The sequence below is a fragment of the Apodemus sylvaticus genome, chromosome 2 (genome assembly GCF_947179515.1).
Source record: "Apodemus sylvaticus chromosome 2, mApoSyl1.1, whole genome shotgun sequence".
Classification (NCBI taxonomy): domain Eukaryota; kingdom Metazoa; phylum Chordata; class Mammalia; order Rodentia; family Muridae; genus Apodemus; species Apodemus sylvaticus.
Window position 1 is genome coordinate 147,864,453 of NC_067473.1, and position 20,135 is coordinate 147,884,587.

Genomic DNA, 20,135 nt, shown 5'->3' on the forward strand with positions numbered 1-20,135 from the left:
TGATTTCCCCTTTTCTGGGTCCCCACTCCCCGCAAGTCACACAAGCCCTCTTCCCTTCCCCTGTTCCTCCATCAACTCCTTCCCACTTCCCTGTTCTGGTATTCCCCTATACTGTTGCACTGAGTCTTTCCAGAACCAGGGGCCACTCCTCTATTCTTTTTGGACATCATTTAATATGTGGATTATGTCTTGGGTATTCAAAGTTTCTAGGCTAATATCCACTTATCAGTGAGTGTATACCATGATTGCTCTTTTGAGACTGGGTTACCTCACTTAGTATGATGTTCTCCAGCTCCATCCATTTGTCTAAGAATTTCATGAATTCATTGTTTCTAATGGCTGAATAGTACTCCACTGTGTAAATATACCACATTTTTTGTATCCATTCCTCTGTTGAGGGACACCTGGGTTCTTTCCAGCTTCTGGCTACTACAAATAGGGCTGCTATGAACATAGTGGAGCATGTGTCCTTATTGCATGCTGAAGAATCCTCTGGGTATAGCAGGAGTGGTATAGCAGGGTCCTCAGGAAGTGTCATGCCCAGTTTTCTGAGGAACCGCCAGACTGATTTCCAAAGTGGTTGTACCATCTTGCAATCCCACCAGCAGTGGAGGAGTGTTCCTCTTTCTCCACATCCTCGCCAACACCTGCTGTCTCCTGAGTTTTTGACCTTAGCCATTCTGACTGGTCACTTGATCTTTGACAAAGGAGCTGAAAACATCCAGTGGAAAAAAGATAGTCTTTTCAACAAATGGTGCTGGTTCAATTGGAGGTCAGCATGCAGAAGAATGCGAATCGATCCATTCTTATCTCCTTGTACTAAGCTCAACTCCAAATGGATCAAGGACCTCCACATAAAACCTGACACACTGAAACTAATAGAAAAGAAACTGGGGAAGACCCTTGAGGACATGGGCACAGGGGAAAAGTGCCTGAATAGAACACCAATAGCTTACGCTCTAAGATCAAGAATTGACAAATGGGACCTCATAAAACTACAAGTTTCTGTAAGGCAAAGGATACTGTCAAAAGGACAAAACATCAACCAACAGATTGGGAAAGGATCTTCACCAACCCTAAATCCGACAGAGGGCTAATATCTAATATATACAAAGAACGCAAGAAGGTAGAACCCAGAGAACCAAATAACCCCATTAAAAAGTGGGGTATGGAGCTAAACAAAGAATTTTCACATGAAGAACTTCGGAGGGCTGAGAAACACCTTAAGAAATGTTCAACATCATTAATCATTAGGGAAATGCAAATCAAAACAACCCTGAGATTTCACCTCACATTTACCTTTTAAAGATGATAAAAATAAGTCAAAAAGAAAAGGTATTTGGTAGTTATGCTGAGGCTAGCTTTACTATAATGATATTTAATTCACAGGAACATCGTGTTGAAAATATCACTTGCTTATCAGTAATTCATCAGAATCATCTGTAGGAATTTTTTTTTAAAAACGCAAAAAGCTTTTGAAAACTTACAATTTTTATTCCATTAGATTTAAAGTAGTGTTTGTAATACTATTCCCAGTAAAACAACTAGAAATAAGTTGTTTTAAATGATGGCCTCCCGTGTGATGTGTTCCGTGTTGGGGCCTCCCTCATCCTCCTGTCCGGTCATCTCCCTTTCTTGTTTTTCTCATTGCATTCATTTTATTTTCTTCACAACCATCTCACAGGTTTTTTGATCTCGTAGAGCTGAAGGGTAGCGTTAGGCCTGTTTTAAAGCCCTTGCTGCTCTGTTCCCAACTCCCCATGCATCTTCAGTGCTGCGCAACCTCAGGGTGTCTTCCATGGGAGTCATAGTTTAGATGTGTTAATCCTAAGGAAAAAGCTGCTGATATCAGTAAAAATAAAAACATAATAATTTTTAAAAGAATTACTTAGGAACAAACTGCCTCAGAGAAGGGGTGGGTTCTTTTCCTTTTTGACAGTTTTGCTGTGTAGTCATGCTTGGTCTGTGCTTACTGAGTTGTTCTTGATACATGTCCATCCTCCTGCCTCAGCTGTTTAAGCCTTGTGATTGCAGGTGTGCCATGCCTTGCTCAGCAAATCTGGTGAAATGATTGACTTCTTTTTTCTTATTCTAGAATCACTTCCATCCCCTAAACCTGGAAAGAAAATCCCAGCAGGGGCTGTTTCTGTGCTTTTAGGTAATAGGTTTTTATTCTCTCTCTCTCTCTCTCTCTCTCTCTCTCTCTCTCTCTCTCTCTCCCCCCCCTCTCCTCCCTCCCTCCCTCCCTCCCTCTTTGTATTGCATACAGTGTGAATGTGAGTGAAGCTGTGTGTGTATATTGTGTGCACATGTGCCTGTGTGTGCAGAGGGAAGATGACAAAGCTCTAGCACTCTTCCATATTCCCTTGAGTCAGGGTGTTACACTGAATCTGGAACTAGGCTGGTGGCCAGTAAGCGCCAGAGAGCCTTCCCCAGCCTGTGTCAGCAACTGGGGTTATAGGTACAGGTACCAGCCACACTCCGCTCTTTCTTTCTTTCTTTCTTTCTTTCTTTCTTTCTTTCTTTCTTTCTTTCTTTCTTTCTTTCTTTCTTTCTTTCCTTCCTTCCTTCCTTCCTTCCTTCCTTCCTTCCTTCCTTCCTTCCTTCCTTCCTTCCTTCCTTCCTTCCTTCCTTCCTTCCTTCCTTCCTTCCTTCCTTCCTTCCTTCCTTCCTTTCTTGAGTTCTGAGGATTTGAACTGAGATCCTTGTGTTTCAAAACAAGTACTTACTTGCTGAGCCATCACCCCAGTGTTCTTTCTTAAGAACTGTATACATCCATTTTGTCATTTTATAAGGAGTGGCTAGGGATTGGGAGTGGGTACCCAGGAGCCCTGGAGGGCATTGGAGTGTTTATTACTACAGCGTATTTACTGATGCTCGGAGCTCACATCTGTATGAATTCAGAGGCTTTGGGGCTGGGGATGTGACAGAGTGGCTTAGCATGGGTTTGTTATGTGCATGACTCTGGTTTCCTCTTCAACACTGCAGAGGGCTGCAGGTGTCGGGGAAAGAAGAGGAAAGAGGAGAGAAGGGGAGAGCCTGACAGACAGCAAGGGTGAAGGAGTGGGGATCAGAGTAGTTTGCTGAGGGCCAGGCAGCCCTGCACTGTGGTTTAGCTCTCCAGCACTAGCACAGAGGTTATCTCATTGTCTCAGTGTTTGGTGGATGAACTTAACTGCTGCCGGGAGGCTCCCACTGGATCGGAGCTCTGACTGTCCTTCCATCATCAGGGTATGCTGATGTGCCCGGGTCCACCTCTGCCCCATCGCTGAAGGAGTTCCAGAAACATGAGCAGCCCGCTCCCAGGAAGAGCCCACAGTTGCCAACTCCTGCTGGCCTCTTTGATGATGATGATAACGACAACGATGAAGATGATAGCAACTTTTTTATGCCATCTTCTAGCAAGCCTTCTAAGACTGGTACCACTTTCAAGCTAATTTTGGGAACTTAGAGAAGAAAATTAAACTTAAGGGGACACAGTTCTTCACATTCAATGTCTCTTGCAGTTTCAGAATGCCTTACTGTACACGGCTGCCATTGTCTTGTCTCTGCTTAAATTGTGCTATAGCCTTGGGGGTCCTTCATAGGCCAGTCTTTTCTGCTTTGGGAATTAATTACTGAAGTTATCTTCTTTAATCAGGAGCTGAATTTCTTCTGTATTCTTTTCTTGAAGTTTCTGTTTCTGCCTTTCAAATTACAGGCAGAAATTTAGTCATATTTCCTCCCAGCAGCTCTGAGTAATTACGTGAGCAGAGCACTGCATGCTGGTCGCTTCATTCCCAGGTTCTCTGTTCTCTGACAGAGAGCTCGGATTAGCCTTTGCTTTGGTGCGTTCTCCCCACCCCCAGCATTTTTGGCATGTTTCCCCCAGAGATCCCCCTCCTTTGAGGTCCACGCTGAAGTTTCCTGGGCTTTTACTCTCTGATGTGACTATGCTTGGGGGACAAAAGTAGGGAAATACTCGGGTTTCTGAGCCGTGGTCTTTCTGTTTAGTGGGTCTTTGTAAAGTTTTGAAAAGAATGAGCCACTGGAGGATGGCTCAGGTGTTATGAGTACTTTCTACAAGTCCTGGGGCCTGATACCAGGCCTCGCTCTGTAAAAGGGCAGAGACAGGATCACTGGGGTTTGTTGGCTTGGAGGCTAGTAGGGAAACACAAGCCCCAAGTTCAGGGAAAGACCCTGTCTCAAAGGAATAGGTAGAGAGTATTAGGACACCAGACACTTCTGACCTCTCCGTATGTGTGCAGATGTACACACCCACCCCTAAACCTAAGCCAGCACACATGCAACCTCATAAATAAGTAAATATGAATCTTGTAAAAACAAATGAGGCATTTACTTTTTCACCCTGGAATATTTCCATTGTACATTAAATGGAAAACACAAATGGTAAGTCATTTTACTCAGATTATTCAAAATTTATAGTCTTATGAGTAGCTGACATAAACATAGGGTAAGATTTAGACGTGTGTATGCCAAGCTCTTCTGCCTGTCTTGTCTGAGTTGGTGGTGGGGATGAGGGAACGCCAGCATTTGGTTTCATCTACTCTGTATAGTTTGGTTTTTAATGAAAACAGGAGTCACCCTTCACATCTCCATCTTACAGTTAATGACTTTTGGCTCCTTAAGTGATCTTTACTTTTTAATCCCATCTGGATATACTTAGCATAGGAGTCTTCTGTTTGGAGAAGGTTCATTCATATAGTTAGTGTCTTTTGCTTTATTTGAACTGCTGTTGCTCTCTGAGTACCAGGGCGATGGAACCTGGGAGAGTAGCTCTGTGGCAGAGCACTTGACTGGCATGTTGCCCTCCTGGGTCAGCCCTCCGAACCGCAGGGAGAATGAAAGGAAGCAGTACTAAAGGGCGGGCAGGGCTCCGTTTACTTTCTATTTCTCTGTAAGTAAGCAAGAAATACCATGCCGACACCTTCCGTATTTATCTTTGGAAGAGAAGAAGTGTATATGATTGTGAGAGAGAGTGTGCGTGTTGTGTGTGTGTGTGTGTGTATTTTGACCTTGGTGTAATTTTTATACTGTGGTTTCTTTTTTAAGACAAAGTCAAGTCCACTGCTGTTCTCTTTGATGATGAGGAAGGAGATCTGTTTAAAGAAAAAGCAGCAGCTTTGCCAGCAGCTTCTGTGAGTCAGACAGATGAAAACAAAACACGGGCAGATAAAACGGTGAGTACAGGTGGATTAAGGGATATTGGCCTGGGCGACTCACAGGATCTCAGAGGGATGCAGAGTTCTCCTTCCTGTTTGCTGTCCTGGTTTGCTTTCTGTTGCTGTGATAAACACTGGCCAAAGCAGTTTTGGGAAGGGAAAGGGTTATTTTACAGATTGCAGTCTATCCTTGAGGGAAGTCAAGAGAAGACCTCAAGGAGGAGGCAGTGGAAGAACACTGCTGACTGACTCCATGTTTTTGCTGGCTTGCTCAGCTGCCTTTCTTACACAGCCCAGGCCCACCTGTCCAGAGGTGGCACTGCCAATTAGCAACCAAGAAAATCCCTGGCAGATTTACATACCCACTGGCCAGTCTGATGGAAGCAGTTCTTCAGTTGAGGTTCCCACTTCCCACATGTGCCAGGTTGACAGTCAAGAATAGCAACTACAGTTATATTACGAACGTTGAACATAAAATTGAAAGACAATAAAACTCCAAATAACTTCTAATCAGATTAGTGAGGATTTGCCAAATACATGCCTGACCTTTGTGTAAGCATCCTGTTTTCAGAACAGTTTGCGAGGGATCTGTGGTCATTGTGATGCTCTACCACCCTACATGTTTTACTGGGCAGCTCTTGGAATACTGTTCTATTGCCAGATGCCAGAGGTTGGCAGTAACTCTAGAAGAATCTCATGGCAGTCTGCATTCATGAGGCTCCAGTTTGGCATAAAATTTCTTTTATAAAATCATACCCAATATAATACTGACTTAAAATAATTTTATACACAGTCTGTATTCTGTTTTTTTTTTCCCTGTGAGGCAGCTTATCTTACAGATGTCCTATATAGGTCTCTCTTTCTGTAGTGTATGTGTATATGTGTATGTGTGTATATCTATATGCATATATAGCTATATGTATGTATATACTTATGTATACGTATAAGGGAATTATACATATAAGGGAATTTATTAGGGGATTTATTTAGAAAGGGAATTTTATAGAATGGCTTACAGGCTGTGGTCCAGCTATTCCAACAATGGCTGTCTACCAATGGAAGGTCCAAGAATCCAGTAGTAGTTCAGTCTGCCAGGCTACATCTCAGCTGGTCTTCAGTATACACTAGAATCCCAAAGAAGCAGGCTCTAGAGCTGGTGAAGGAGTAGGCTTGCTAGCGAGCAAGAGCAAGCGACCGGAGCGAGCTTCCGTCCATGTGCCTCATCTAGGCTGCCGGCAGAAGGTGCAGACCAAGTTAAAAGTGGGCTTTCCTACCTCAGAAGGTCTAGATTAAAGATGTCTTCCTTCTCCAAAAGAGCCAGATTAAAAATAGGTCTTTCCATTCACAGGTGTGTCCTGCCACTGGGTTTTAGTTAATTCCAGATGTAGTCAAGTTGACAACAAGAGTAGCCAACACAGATGCCACTGTGTCACATCCTCATTTAACCCTCACAACTACCAAAGTGACAGCATTCAAAATCATCTTTGTCCCTCAACCAGCTTGCTTTTTGTCTGTTCCTTATGTGTCTGTGTGATGCTACATGTTCCATGTACACAGATATGCCTCGTGTGACAGTGCATGCTCCATATACACATATGTGCTGCATGTGACAGTGTATGCTCCATGTACACAGATGTGCTGCATGTGACAGTGCCTGCTTTGTGTACACAGATATGCCTTATATGACAGTACATGTTCCATGTACACAGATGTGCCCCATGTGACAGTGCATGCTCCATGTACACAAATGTGCCTCGTGTGACACTAAGTGTTCCATGTACACAGATGTGTCCTGTGCTGTATCTTGTTTGCACCATCTCACTATTTGTGGAAATGTGAGAAACTTTTTGTCTAGTGGCACTGTTGCTTCTCTGTTCACTAATTTTCACCAATGTTTTAAGTTCTTTGTCATGGAAATTCTGTACAAAGTCTTGGTGTAAAGTTTATACAGATGAAGGTCCAGGGCATGTTTAGTCCCTTGGTTCTTGGCTTAGTGCCTTCTCAGAGTAGAGGCTGCGATTTTCTGAAATCAGCTTGTTTCCATGTCTCTTACTTGCTAATAGTATGTTTTCTTTTCTTTTTTTGGTGGGAATCCAACTAGATCACCTTACCTTCTAGCAAAAATCTGAAGCTTGTGTCAGAAACAAAGACTCAGAAAGGTTTGTTTTCAGATGAAGAAGACTCTGAGGTATGGAATTCTTTTCTTAGTTCTGGATGTTAATCTGTAGATTTAATATCAGTAACTTTATGATGAGCCTGTCAGTGGGTTTAAGACTTTTTATTCAGTAGTTCAGTTATTATTTTGAAAATAATCTCTTGGGCTGGGAATATAATTTAGTGGTTTAAAATGCCTGTCTAGCATATACAAGACTGCATTTTCTTAAAAGTATGTGATCTTCAGAAAACAGACACACACACACACACACACACACACACTCTTTAACTTTTGGGTTAGAATCCATTGCATTTCCTTTAACATACTTAAATTTAAGACTGTTGGTTCACAATTGTGAGAAGAAATCAGCTGACTGCTTCCTTTAATGGTAATGTGACTTACTAGAGATTTTGTTCCCATTGTGATACATAGTCAGCACAGCTTTTACCTGTCATTGCTGGTGACAGAGGACAGGCTGTGGGTAGGAAGCCTCAGGCAGCTTGGGCTCCTGTCCTTATGTGGTGGGTCTCTAAGCATGGTAGCTTCAGGAAGTGGGATGTATTTCTGCTGGTTCAGCTCCTGAGAGTGTCAGATAGAGGCTGTGTTGCCTTTTTTATCTTAGTCTTGCACGTTGTCCTAGATAGTTTTTCTGTGGCTGTGATAAAACACCGATTAAAAGCAACCTGGGGAGGAAAGGGTTTATGTCATATTATAGAATATCCATCATTGAAGAAAGCCAAGGCAGGAATTTAGCAGGAACCTGGGCAGAGACCCAGGAGGAGTGTTGCTCACTGGCTTGCTCTCTTGCTTCTACTGAGCCTGCTTTCCTATACAACTCAGGACCTCTGCTTAGGCTGGCACCGCCCACAGTGGGCTGGGCCCCCCTACATCAGTTAGCAACAAGAAAATACCCACATATATGTTCACATTCAGTCTGATGAAGGCAGTTGCTCAATTGAGAATCTGTCTTCCTTGCTGTGTGTCTTTGTCAGGATTTCTATTGCTGCAGTGAAACATTGTGACCAAGAAGCAAGTTGGGGAGGGAAGGGTTTATACAGCTTATACTTCCACATTGCTGTTCATCACCAAAGGAAGCCAGGACAGGAACTCACACAGGGCAGGAACTTGGAGGCAGGAGCTGATGCAGAGGTCACGGGAAGGGTGCTTCCTATTGGATTGCTCCCCCTGGCTTGCTCAATTTGCCTTCTTATAGAACCCAGGCCCACCAGCCCAGTGATGGTACCATCTGCAATGGGCCCTTCCCCCTTGATCACTAATTGAGAAAATGCCTTACAGCTGGGTCTCAATTAGACATTTCCACAATGGGGGCTCCTTTCTTTGTAATAACTTCAGTTTGTATCAAGTTGACAGATATAACCAGCCAGTAGAATGTGTCAATGACAACCAAGATTATACATCACAGAAGTCTATGCTGTTCCTTCTGTGGTTGTTGATGGGACAGGGGCAGTAAACATTTCATTGCATGTACAAATGGAGGGTGTGGGGATAGTAGAGATTGGGAAGATAGTGGGGGTTGAACCCAGGGCCTTGTGTACTCTAGGCAAGCACTCTGCCACTGAACTATATTTCCAGTCCCTCAAGTTCAGTTCTTGAGGGTAGAGTTTAATAAACTGGAGGTTTGTTTTAAAACCACTCCTTAAGGCTTTGCCCTGCGGGCACCTGTCCTAGACGTAACATAAGACAGTGTAGGACATAAAGATTGAACTGGACGTAATTGTTCTTTGTGCTTATCTGTATCTCACATGTGGGCAGGAAGCTTGTTTTACTAAATTGGGGGGGGGCATATTGGGGTAACTAATTGGAAAGAGAGAGGGGGGAGGAGGGAGGGAGAGAACGAGAACAAATACGTGTCCCCTCTACCTCCAAGGAAGGTCCAAAATTATAATATAGGAATCGGTTTTTTGTTCTTTGGTAGAATTACTTTGATACTCTTTTTTTTAAAATTTTCTTTTATTGGATATTTTCTTTATTTACATTTCAAATGTTATCCCCTTCCCCAGTTTCCCCTCTGGAAGCCACCCATCCCCTCCCCCCATCCCCCTGCTTCTATGAGGGGGCTCCCCCACCCACCCACCCTTTCCCCACTCCCTGCCCTGTCATTCCCCTACACTGGGGCATCAGGCCTTCACAGGACCAAGGGCCTCTCCTCCCATTGATGCCCAACAAGGCCATCCTCTGCTATATATGCAGCTGGAGCCATGGTTCCCTCCATGTGTACTCTTTCGTTGGTGGTTTAGTCTCTGGGAGCTCTGAGGGATCTGGTTAGTTGATATTGTTGTTCTTCCTATGGGGTTGCAAACCCCTTCAGCTCCTTTAGTCCTTTCTCTACCTCCTGCCTTGGGGATCCTGTGCTCAGTCCAATGGTTGGCTGCAACCATTGGCCTCTGTATTTGTCAGTGTCTGCAGAGCCTCTCAGGAGACAGCCATATCAGGCTCCTGTCAGCAAGTACTTGCTGGCATCTACAATAGTGTCTGGGTTTGGTGTCTGTATATGGGATGGATCCCCAGGTAGGGCAGTCTCTGGATGGCCTTTCCTTCAGTCTCTGTCTCCGTATTTCTTCCTGTGAGTATTTTATTCCCCCTTCTAAGAAGTATCCACACTTTGGTCTTCTTTCTTCTTCAGCTTCATGTGGTCTGTGAATTGTATCTTGGGTATTCAGAGCTTTTAGGCTAATATGCACTTATCAGTGAGTGCATACTATGTGTTCTTTTGTGATTGGGTTATTCACTCCGAATGATATTTTCTAGTTCCATCCATTTGCCTAAGAATTTCATGAATTCATTGTTTTTAATAGCTGAGTAGTAATCCATTGTATAATTGTACCCCATTTTCTGTATCCATTCCTCTGTTGAAGGATATCTGGGTTCTTTCCAGTTTCTGGCTATTATAAATAAGGCTGCTATGAACATAGTGGATCATGTGTCTTTATTACATGTTGGAGCATCTTCTGGGTATATGCCTAGGACTGGTTATAGCTGGGTCCTCAGGTAGTACTATGTCCAAATTTCTGAGGAACCACCAGACTGACTTCCAGAGTGATTGTACCAGCTTGCAATCCCACCAGCAGTGGAGGAGTGCCAGCATCTGCTGTCTCCTGAGTTTTTCATCTTAGTAATTCTGACTGGTGTAAGGTGGAATCTCAGGGTTGTTTTGATTTGTATTTTTCTAATGACTAAGGCACTATTGACTATTTCTTTAGGCGCTTCTCAGCCATTCAATATTCCTCAGTTGAGAATTCTTTGTTTAGTTCTGTACCCCATTTTTTAATAGGGTTATTTGATTCTCTGGAGTCTAACTTATTGAGTTCTTTGTGTATATTGGATATTAGCCCTCTGCCAGATGTTTGATTGGTAAAGATCTTTTCCCAATCTGTTGGTTGCTGTTCTGTCCTGTTGACAATGTCCTTTTCCTTAAAGAAACTTTGCAATTTTATGAGGTCTCATTTGTCTATTGTTGATTTTAGAACATAAGCCATTGGTGTTCTGTTCAGGAATTTTTCCCCCGTGCCCATGTTTGAGGCTCTTTCTCCTCTGTTAGTTTCAGTGTGTCTGGTTTTATGTGGAGGTCCTCGATCCACTTGGACTTGAGCTTTGTACAAGGAGGCAAGAGTGGATCAATTTACATTCTTCTACAAGCTGACTACCAATGGAACCAGCACTATTTGTTGAAAATCTGAATGGTTTTAGCTCCTTTGTCAAAGATCAAGTAACCATAGGTGTGTAGATTCATTTCTGGGTCTTCAATTCTATTCTATCGATCTACCTCTCTGTACCAATACCATACAATTTTTATCACTATTGCTCTGTAATACAGCTTGCCAACCCTGTTTGTTATTGTGTAAAATGCAGAGGGGCATGGGACATTGGAGCATCTTTGTAAACAAACCATTGTGACTAATGAAACCCAGTATAAACTAGTATGCTAAGAATTCTCTGTAGGTCAGTAAACTCATTAGGTTTATATCTGATGAGTGGTAGGCACTGATTATATAATAAAAAGATAGTGTTCAGAGGTCATGGAAAATGTTCTTGTCTTGTTTAATTATCTGGCTCTTGTATTGAGGTCCCTCTGCCCAGGGGACAGGTTGTCCTACTTTTTGTTTCTAGTTAATGCAGCTCAAGTCTGCAGAGTGTTCTCGCACTCTGAGCTGAAGTCATCCAACCTTCAGAGACTGACGGATCTTTTGCAGTGTTTCATACTTACAGTTCTAGTAGAAGAGTAGACACTGTACTGTACTGTAGACACTGTAGCACATATGCTGCCAGTGAGTTAACTTCCAAGCACAAGCCTTTAAAAATAGGAATTTAATTTGTATTTATTTAAAAGATGTATTCTCTGGGGAGAGAGATCTTAACAATAGAGCCATTGTTGGTCAGCCCTTTGCAAATCTAGACCATTTTGTAGTAGAATAAAAATTCCTTTGGGTGGGACTACGGTTGGCTTGCAGTCTACAAAGAGACTGCCTGCTCTGTTTTTCCTTGTACCACACAAACCAGGTACATACTGAGGTATCAAATCTAGACACACAAAGCCACCATGTTCAAGTGTTTTGTACTTATTACACATTAAATCTGATAGACCTGGCTAACCAGCAGCTTTGATTTTGATTTAACAGGATTTGTTTTCTTCTCAAAGTTCAAGTAAGCCCAAAAGCGCATCACTTCTGTCCAGTCAGACCCCAACATCAGTCTCTCTTTTTGGTGAAGAAGATGAAGAGGTAAATGTTATTGCACCACCAGATAATTAACCTAGAAATTTGTTTTAGATAGCTTTATTACCAGAGTGACTGAGAAGGTTCTAGGTTACTGATATCTGTTCACATTGGTGACTTCCAAGTTTTTCCAGTACTACAATTAGGAAGACGTTAAAATCTTGTACACACACACACACACACACACACACACACACACACACACACACCACCCACAGGGTAGATCTCTTATACCCAATAATCTATGAAAGTATCTTTTCTAAAGTGGCAGTAGGAAAGAGGAGGCAGTCACGTTTTAGGTTTACATTTCTTCTCGCTCTGGGTATATGGAGTGGTGGGTGGTAAGAGGATACAGATGGTGATCCATGTGCCTGTTGGTCCACACTCAGCTCCATCGTTGCAAATCCTGAATTTCTATAGATAGCTGTATACCTCTATCTTCTGAGTGTTAGAGGTCACTAGATTTATTGTAGCCAATGAACAACCATGTCACATCTGTGCCCTGTGGTTGGAAAGGGTTTAGGTGTGCAGTGAAGGAAAGCTGTTGTCACTGCCGTCCCACCAGACTGCAGTTTGTTCTTCTTGGGGCCTTTCCACCCCACCCGGCTCTGCTTACAGCCCTCCAGGACTGTCGCAGCTCAGGGCTGCTACAGTATGTCCTGCTAACAGTTCCTGAATCATAAACCAAACTTGGGCCCTCTGATGGTTTTGTTCAATTACCTTAATGAAAGTGGGTAAATAGAATTTTGGTGGGGTTTGGGTATGGTAGCAGGATCTCTTTGTTTTATAACTGACCATGCAGCACAGCCCAAGCTGGCTTCATATAGTCTTCCTCCCTTGGCTTCATGAATTCTACGATCAAAAGTGCATAAAGCCACAGTCACTACATATTAGAGACTTTAAGAGTGTAAGTGTCACTGAATTTCCTTAGGATGCTAGGGGTTTTATTTAGTAAACTGTTCCATATCTTTGTATTTTTTATTATAAATTAAGTATAAATAATAACTTCTTTTTCCAGCTTTCTTAGCTTTAAAAACTCCTTTTAGTTATTAGTGCAATATCTAATTCTTTGAGAGAGAGATGTTTGATTGTTGGCTGCTCCCAAGGCTCTCATGCCCATAGGTGGACTGGGAAGGCGCACCTCCTGGTGTTTCCACTATCTTGATTGTCCTTTGCTCCCTCAAGCTTTGGCTCAGGTTTTGTGCTAACTCTTGAAAGTTGTCCTCTAACCTATATACATGCACTGTCCCCCACTCACATACCCATATGCACATACAAAATAATAATTAAAAATTTAAAAAATATTTAATTTACTATGTGTATAGTGTTCTGCTTAACATACATTCTTCCACACCAGAAGAGGACATCAGATCTTATTACAGATGGTTGTGAGCCACCATGTGGTTGCTGGGAATTGAACTCAGGGCCTCTGCCCTGAGCTATCGCTCCATCTCTAAATTTCTTTTCCTTCCTTCCTTCCTTCCTTCCTTCCTTCCTTCCTTCCTTCCTTCCTTCCTTCCTTCCTTCCTTCCTTAATGAAAAGAACTCCATGGTAATCTTGTTTTTCTTTTGTGGATAGTGCTTATAACTTGAAGAGGTTGTAGATTGAGATCCACAGGTATTTTTGACTGTTACCAACACACATTATACTCTGTTCCTCGTGGGAGAATGACTTCAGGTGGGAGAATGTCTTGCTTGGGTTTCAAGTGTATGAATTGTTGATATATTCTATACTTTCCTGCCATTTGTCCTTTTAGGACAATCTTTTTGGTAGTGCAGCAGCTAAGAAGCAGACTTCATCTCCACAACCTCAGAGTCAAGAGAAAGCAAAGCCTTCAGAGCAGCCCCCAAAGAAGACTTCTGCCTTGTTCAGCAGTGATGAGGAGGTAGGTTAAGGTTTGCCCACATACAAGGTCCTGATGCAAATGAAGACTGAGTTAGAGCTGTTCTAAACGAGTTCACTTACTGTTCTGTACTCCCTGGGGCTTAGTCATAGAAAGATGGTGCTTGCAACACTATATCTTTTAATATAAAAAGTGTTTACGTACTATGTTAAACATTAATATGTTCAAAACGGAGTTAATATGGCTACCACCATAGGGTCATGTCTGAAGCTCTGTATTCAAAGATAGCAAGGAAAAAGCATTCACATCTAAGGTACATTTTGGGTGATGAGGAACCTGTGGGTATGTTTTGCTAAGAATGACAAAGAACAAAGAGTTTGGGAGAAGCATGATAGGCCTGGAGAGTGGCCTGCAGTGGGAAGCTGACTGCTCGTGCAGGTTTTGCCCTGTGTCTTCAGCAGAGGGGCCACCTTTGTGTGGGTATAGGGAGGACACCATTGCTCTTGCGTCACAGTAGAGGACCATGGCATCCTCTTTTATTTTACTATTAGGGAAAAGGCAAGAAGGTCAGAGGGCTTGTCTTCATTGGCAAGGGACTATACTTTGAGGGCCATGTGTCCAGGGCTCCATCCACTGTGTGTTATCTTCTTAAGGACTGCTCTGTGTCATTAAGCTATAATGCAGTAGATACACTTGCAGTGGCCTGTGCAAATTCAACTCCTTTTCTATAAGGAAGTGAATATGTGATTTGGATAGGGCTCAGCAAAATCAATAGTAGCTTAATTATTATTCAGATTTAGCTGAGCAGAAAACCATAAATCCAAATATGATTTAGAGTTATATTTTATCTTAGAAGGTTAAGAAATAGTCAGCATAATAAAATCTAGGGCCCCGACTTTGAAAGGTCTTCCTGGCACTAGGAATGTAACTTAGTGTGTAGTACATATCCAGCAAGAGCAAGTCCTGGTTCTAAGTCCAACATAGGGAAATAATACAATAATAAAAAAAAAAATCAAAACCTTTTAAAAGAGTTGGGTTGCAGCACAGTTGGTAAAGTGCTTCCCCTGTGTCTTAACTTAGGGCTTCTGTTGGTATGATCAAACACCATGACCAAAAGCAGCTTGGAAAGGGAAGGGTATATTCCAGCTCACAGTTCTATGCCACAGTCCATGAGGTAGGGCAGGGCAGGGCAGGGCAGGAACTGAAGCGGATGCTGGGGGGTGCAGCACATGAGTTTGCTCCACATGGCTCACTTAGCCTGCTTTCTTACAGTACCCAGGTCACCAGCTGAGAGGGCACTAGCCAAGGCCTTCCCATGGTTCGATCTCTCCCCCCCCCTCTCTCTCTGAAGAAATTGAAGATGTGACTTTTCTTTGAATGCTTGACTTTTAGTTTGATTGTAACTTAACAGATAGTAAGCTAATTTTACTTGTCATATTCCATATCTAAATTAGCTACTAGAAAGTATATGTCTCTGCCACTAACTATGCTCCAGTTCCTTCAACACACTAGAGCTGGGCTGGTGGCTGGCAGACCCCTGTACTTGGGAACTTCTCAAGGCCAAGAAGCAAAGCTGTGAAAAAGACCAACTTTTTTGAGGAGGATGAGTTGTGTGTGTGTGTGTGTGTGTGTGTGTGTGTGTGTGAGAGAGAGAGAGAGACAGAGAGACAGAGAGAGACAGAGAGAGACAGAGAGACAGAGGGAGGGAGGGAGGGGGAGAGGGTGGGGGCATGAATGTTTTTATGCTTAGTGGATGGGACCTTGCTAATGTTGTGTGTGGTTTGGCTAGGCTGATGAGTGTTCCTGGGATCCACCTCTCCCCCCCCCCCCAATGCTGGGGATACTGCTGTGTGTGGCTGGATCTGGATCTTTTAAACATTGAGATCTAGGGACTTGAACTCAAGTCCTCATGTTTATGTAGTCTTTTTTCCCACTGCCATGTAGATTTTTAATACATGATTTGTGTCTTAAGGACCAGTGGAGTATTGCGGATTCACATTCCAAGTTAGCATCTGACAATAAGTCCAAAGGAGAGCTGTGGGACTCGGGGACCACCCAAAGCCAAGAAGCGAAGGTTGTGAAAAAGACCAATCTATTTGAGGATGATGATGATGAAGTTGATCTGTTTGCTATTGCTAAGGACAGGTGAGATGTTTACAGTCGCCGGGAAAGGTTTTGCGTGTGAGACAGAATTTCTGTTGCAGTTGTTGATACCTTATTCAAACACATACACACACACATACACACACACACACACACACACACACACACACACACACAGAGAGAGAGAGAGAGAGAGAGAGAGAGAGAGAGAGAGATCTGTGGGAAGGCCTTGGGAAAGTTTGCCTTGATTTTTATTTCTGACATTTTCTTAATCTTGAGACAGTTTTTTTCTCTAAGGGATTTAAGAATGATATTGTTATCTTTTATGTCTTCCCCTCCCTGTTAGGTATACCCTAAAAAAGGTTACTTAAAAGTGTGTTACTTTGATAGAAATCCTGAAAATGTTGAAAAGCATGATATTAGGAATAAACTCCCAGCAGGTACTGATCATACCTTCTGGTCTAGGTGGTTGAGCTGAAACTGGTGGCTTGTAGAGAGTGACAGGGCATCTGTGTGCTGCTGGGTAGCTGTGTGCTCAGAGTAGCTCTCACATTTAACCGTTTGCTCTGCAGAGTTGCCAGTTGTAACTGATCGCCGATGCTCAGCTGAGGGCGGTAGAATAAGCAGGCAGTGCATGGAATGTGGAAGCTCTGTGCAGTAGCTGGTGGTGTTCACAGATGGATTCAAATTCAAAGTGCCTCAGATTTCTCCAAAGAGATACATCTCCTCAGATATTAATGTTGCTACTTTTAGGCTCCCAAGACTTGACACCTTGGTCTCAGGTCCAGAATGGAGGATTTCTGCAATCCTAGTACAGTTTTAAATTCTGCCTCTGTAGTTCCTATCTGAACAACTGTGGGCAAGTTCCCTAACTTGTCTAGGCCTCAGATTTTTCACCTCTCATAGGCTTGTTGGGATAATCGTGCCCTTCTAATGTGAAATGCTTTGTGTAGTAGCTGGTCATGGGCAGCATTCATCATAGTTCAGGGAATATGTCACACTTATTTTATTGCTCTTTCCTGGGGTATCTTCTTGCCCCTCCTGGCCAGCTTCTGTCAGGAGTCTGTGGACGTCCTCTCTTTTGAGAGCCTGTATAATCCAGACATGAGAAAGAAGAATGTGGGACTTAGAGCACAGGCATGTCCTTGCCTTCCCCCAGCCCGGGAGCTGTACTGTAGTTGAGCTTCCTCGGTACACGTGTGCCCTACCACACATGTTACCATGAACCTGATGACCGGAAACAGGTCCCATTCATTAGGCTTGGTGCCAGCACACAGTTCCTGGCTTTCAGTAATGCTTTCTGCATTACTATAAAATGTTGTGTATAGAAAGTAAGTCACAGATTTGAACAGATCTCAAAAAGATCATTGCAAAGATGTGGGTGAATATAAAGTGGTGCAGACACTTTGGGAAAAGGTTTTGGTATTTAGTCAGTGTTAAGCCTGCGCTACTGTGTGATCCAGTAATTTAACTCTTTGGTATACAACTAAGACAAATGAAAACATGCTCAGGTTAAACTTGTGCAAGAATGTCTACTGTCTTATTGATCCATAATACCCAGAAAGTAACCTAAATGCCCTTCAGTTGATGAATGGATAAAAGATTGTGGAACCACACAGTGGTTATAATTCAGCAACAATATGGGATGAAGTGCTGACATATGGTAGGTCATGAAGTAGCCTAAAAAATATGTTAACTGAAAAATCAGTTACATATGACCATAGATTGAATGATTCTATTTATAGGAAATGTCCAGAACTGATCAATACAGAGAGAGGAAGTGGGTTGGTGGTTCAGGAGAGAAGGGAATGGGGAGTTGACTGCTGATGGGCATGGGTTCCTTGTTAGAATATGGTGATAGTGTTCACTTCTCAAAATGCTAAAGATTCTTGAAATGTGATTTTAAAGGTGTAATTTATTATGTAAATTACACTTCAGTAAAGCTGCTCTGAATCAAAGAAATAGGAGTGGGAAAGAAGGTTACAGTGCAAAAACTAACTCTGACTCTATGGTCTCTCAGTTGCCTTCCTGGGCATTCTGAAAGCAGGCATAGCTGTTCTTAGTTTATTCTCTGTTGGAGAAGACGATGATGGAGAATTCTATGTTTGTGACCACCAAGAGTGCAGTGTGCCTTTCAGATCTATGAGCTAGTGCAGCTGCAGCATGTGGAAAGGGATTGACAGGGCTTCATGAGCAAGTCTCTGGCCTCCTCTGCATTAGAGTGATAGGCAGAGGCTGCTGACTGTATGATCAGATTATGTCTATCCAAAGGTTTTTCGAATCACCAGCTTTATGCTATACAAAGTCAACAAATGGGGGGAGTAGTCACTGTGGATATGGCCAAAAAAGCAGAGTGTTTTTGTTTTTAAATTGTATTTTTCCTGAATTTGACCTTCTCTTTGTTTATAGCCAAAAGAAGACTCAGAGAACTTCCCTTCTCTTTGAAGATGACGCTGATAGTGGAAGCTCTCTGTTTGGCCTTCCTCCTACATCTGTTCCTTCTGCAACAATGGTACTCATTTTTCTACACTCAGAAAATGCCTGTCAAATTGTGCTGCGTGCATAGAGATGCTACTTTGTCAGATCTGAAAACCCATGCTGGGAGTTGGTATGATAACACATTCAACATACATGAGGAAAGCCTCATTTTGCCTCATGATTTTAGAGGGTCAGTCCTTAGTCCTTGGTTCTGTTGGTTCTGGACCTGTGTCAAGAGAATATCATGGAAATGGAGGCTACTCAGTTCATGGTGGGCAGGAGGCAGCTAGAAGGACAGGATATGGGAAAGCAAGACATAGCTACCAAGGACACAGCCTCAGTGATATTCCTCCAGCAGTGCCCTGTGTCCTAAAGTTGCCAGGACCTCCTCAAATCACCCATAGCTGATACCTGAGCCTCTGGGGACTCTTCATCTTTAAATTCTAAGTCTAATGCAGTCTACGTTTGCTTTTCTTTAATTCCTTAAGTGTTGCCTGTTGTCATCTGCAATCTTAGTGAACTTCCATTTGTTTTGATTTCAAGTTGAATAATTTTTGCATTTTAAGGAACTCTTCCTGATGATAATTAAAAGTCCTCTTACCCCAGTTTTCATTTATAACATTTTCAATTACAGTTAGTGCTGTCTTTTCATAGTTCCTCACATCAGCCTTCCTGCCTTGCTTAGACACTGCTGCCTCATAGCTTGTAGGCGGCTGGTACCTCCGAGTTGGTTACATAACCTGTTTCCTAAACCACCTGCTGCCTTCCAAAGAAGTTGAGGAGCTGAGCGGAAGTTCTTACAAACTGGAGCAAAACACTGTGTGAAACGCTGTACCTGGCCGTGTAGTATTTGATGTTTTTTTAGATAAAATAACAAGTAGATAAAGAATAAAGTAAAGTAAGGACTGGTTTTGGCTGGCTTTATACATTACCATGTTGTTCAGGTATAATATTTTTAATCATTGTCGATGCCATCTTCTTTTGGTAGAAAAAAGAGGTCATCCCCAAGGCACCGTTGTTGTTTAGTGATGAGGAGGACGGTGAGGTACCATCTGGTGTGAAACCTGTGGACCTGAAGGTTGATAGTGCCAGAGCATGCCCAGAAGTGGGGAGTGCTGATGTGGCCAGCGCGGCACAGGTGAGCTGCATCTGTGGTGTTCCAGTCCATTGGAACACATATGTAACACTTTCCTACATTTTCTAACACTGAGAATGCTTTTACGTAAATCAATGTTTTTGTAGAAAGGCTGGAAAATACTTAATATGGTAAGAAAATAGCTCATATTCATGCTGTTCCGGGAACCCTCCTTTAGATTCATAGCAGGATTCTTGTACACTGTGAGATGAAAAGTTCCTGTTTACTTTACTGGATCTGGATCTCAGTGCATGCCGGGTCGCGGTGCCGTCAGGCGTTTTGCCCATCCGCAGCATGCTTTTCCTCCTCTCATTTCCACAGTGACTTGCTCTGTATGTTTTCTTCATTGCTTCTCTGCAGCTCCTGTGTTCCTCGTTCTGTTCCCCTCCTTCTGAGTTATGTCACATTCAGGAAGTTAGATTGCCATTCTTTTTTGATTGATGCTGACTAAATCATAGCAGAGTGTAACAGGTTTTCTTCTGAACTTTAACTTTTGCTCTGAGGGTTTGTCGTGTCTTGGAGGCC

General features: G+C 42.8%; 1 protein-coding gene across 5 annotated transcripts in view; it reads left to right on the top strand.

The window, feature by feature from the left end:
* LOC127679086 (WASH complex subunit 2) overlaps positions 1-20,135 on the top strand; it is a 54,182-nt gene that overhangs the window by 22,032 nt on the left and 12,015 nt on the right. For all 5 annotated transcript variants that reach the window (XM_052174628.1, XM_052174630.1, XM_052174631.1 and 2 more), the window contains 9 exons: positions 2,096-2,158; positions 3,231-3,419; positions 5,053-5,180; positions 7,264-7,350; positions 11,955-12,056; positions 13,808-13,936; positions 15,867-16,039; positions 18,407-18,509; positions 19,464-19,613. In XM_052174628.1, coding sequence (XP_052030588.1) covers positions 2,096-2,158; positions 3,231-3,419; positions 5,053-5,180; positions 7,264-7,350; positions 11,955-12,056; positions 13,808-13,936; positions 15,867-16,039; positions 18,407-18,509; positions 19,464-19,613 — 1,124 coding nt within the window. The remainder of the gene's footprint in view (positions 1-2,095; positions 2,159-3,230; positions 3,420-5,052; positions 5,181-7,263; positions 7,351-11,954; positions 12,057-13,807; positions 13,937-15,866; positions 16,040-18,406; positions 18,510-19,463; positions 19,614-20,135) is intronic.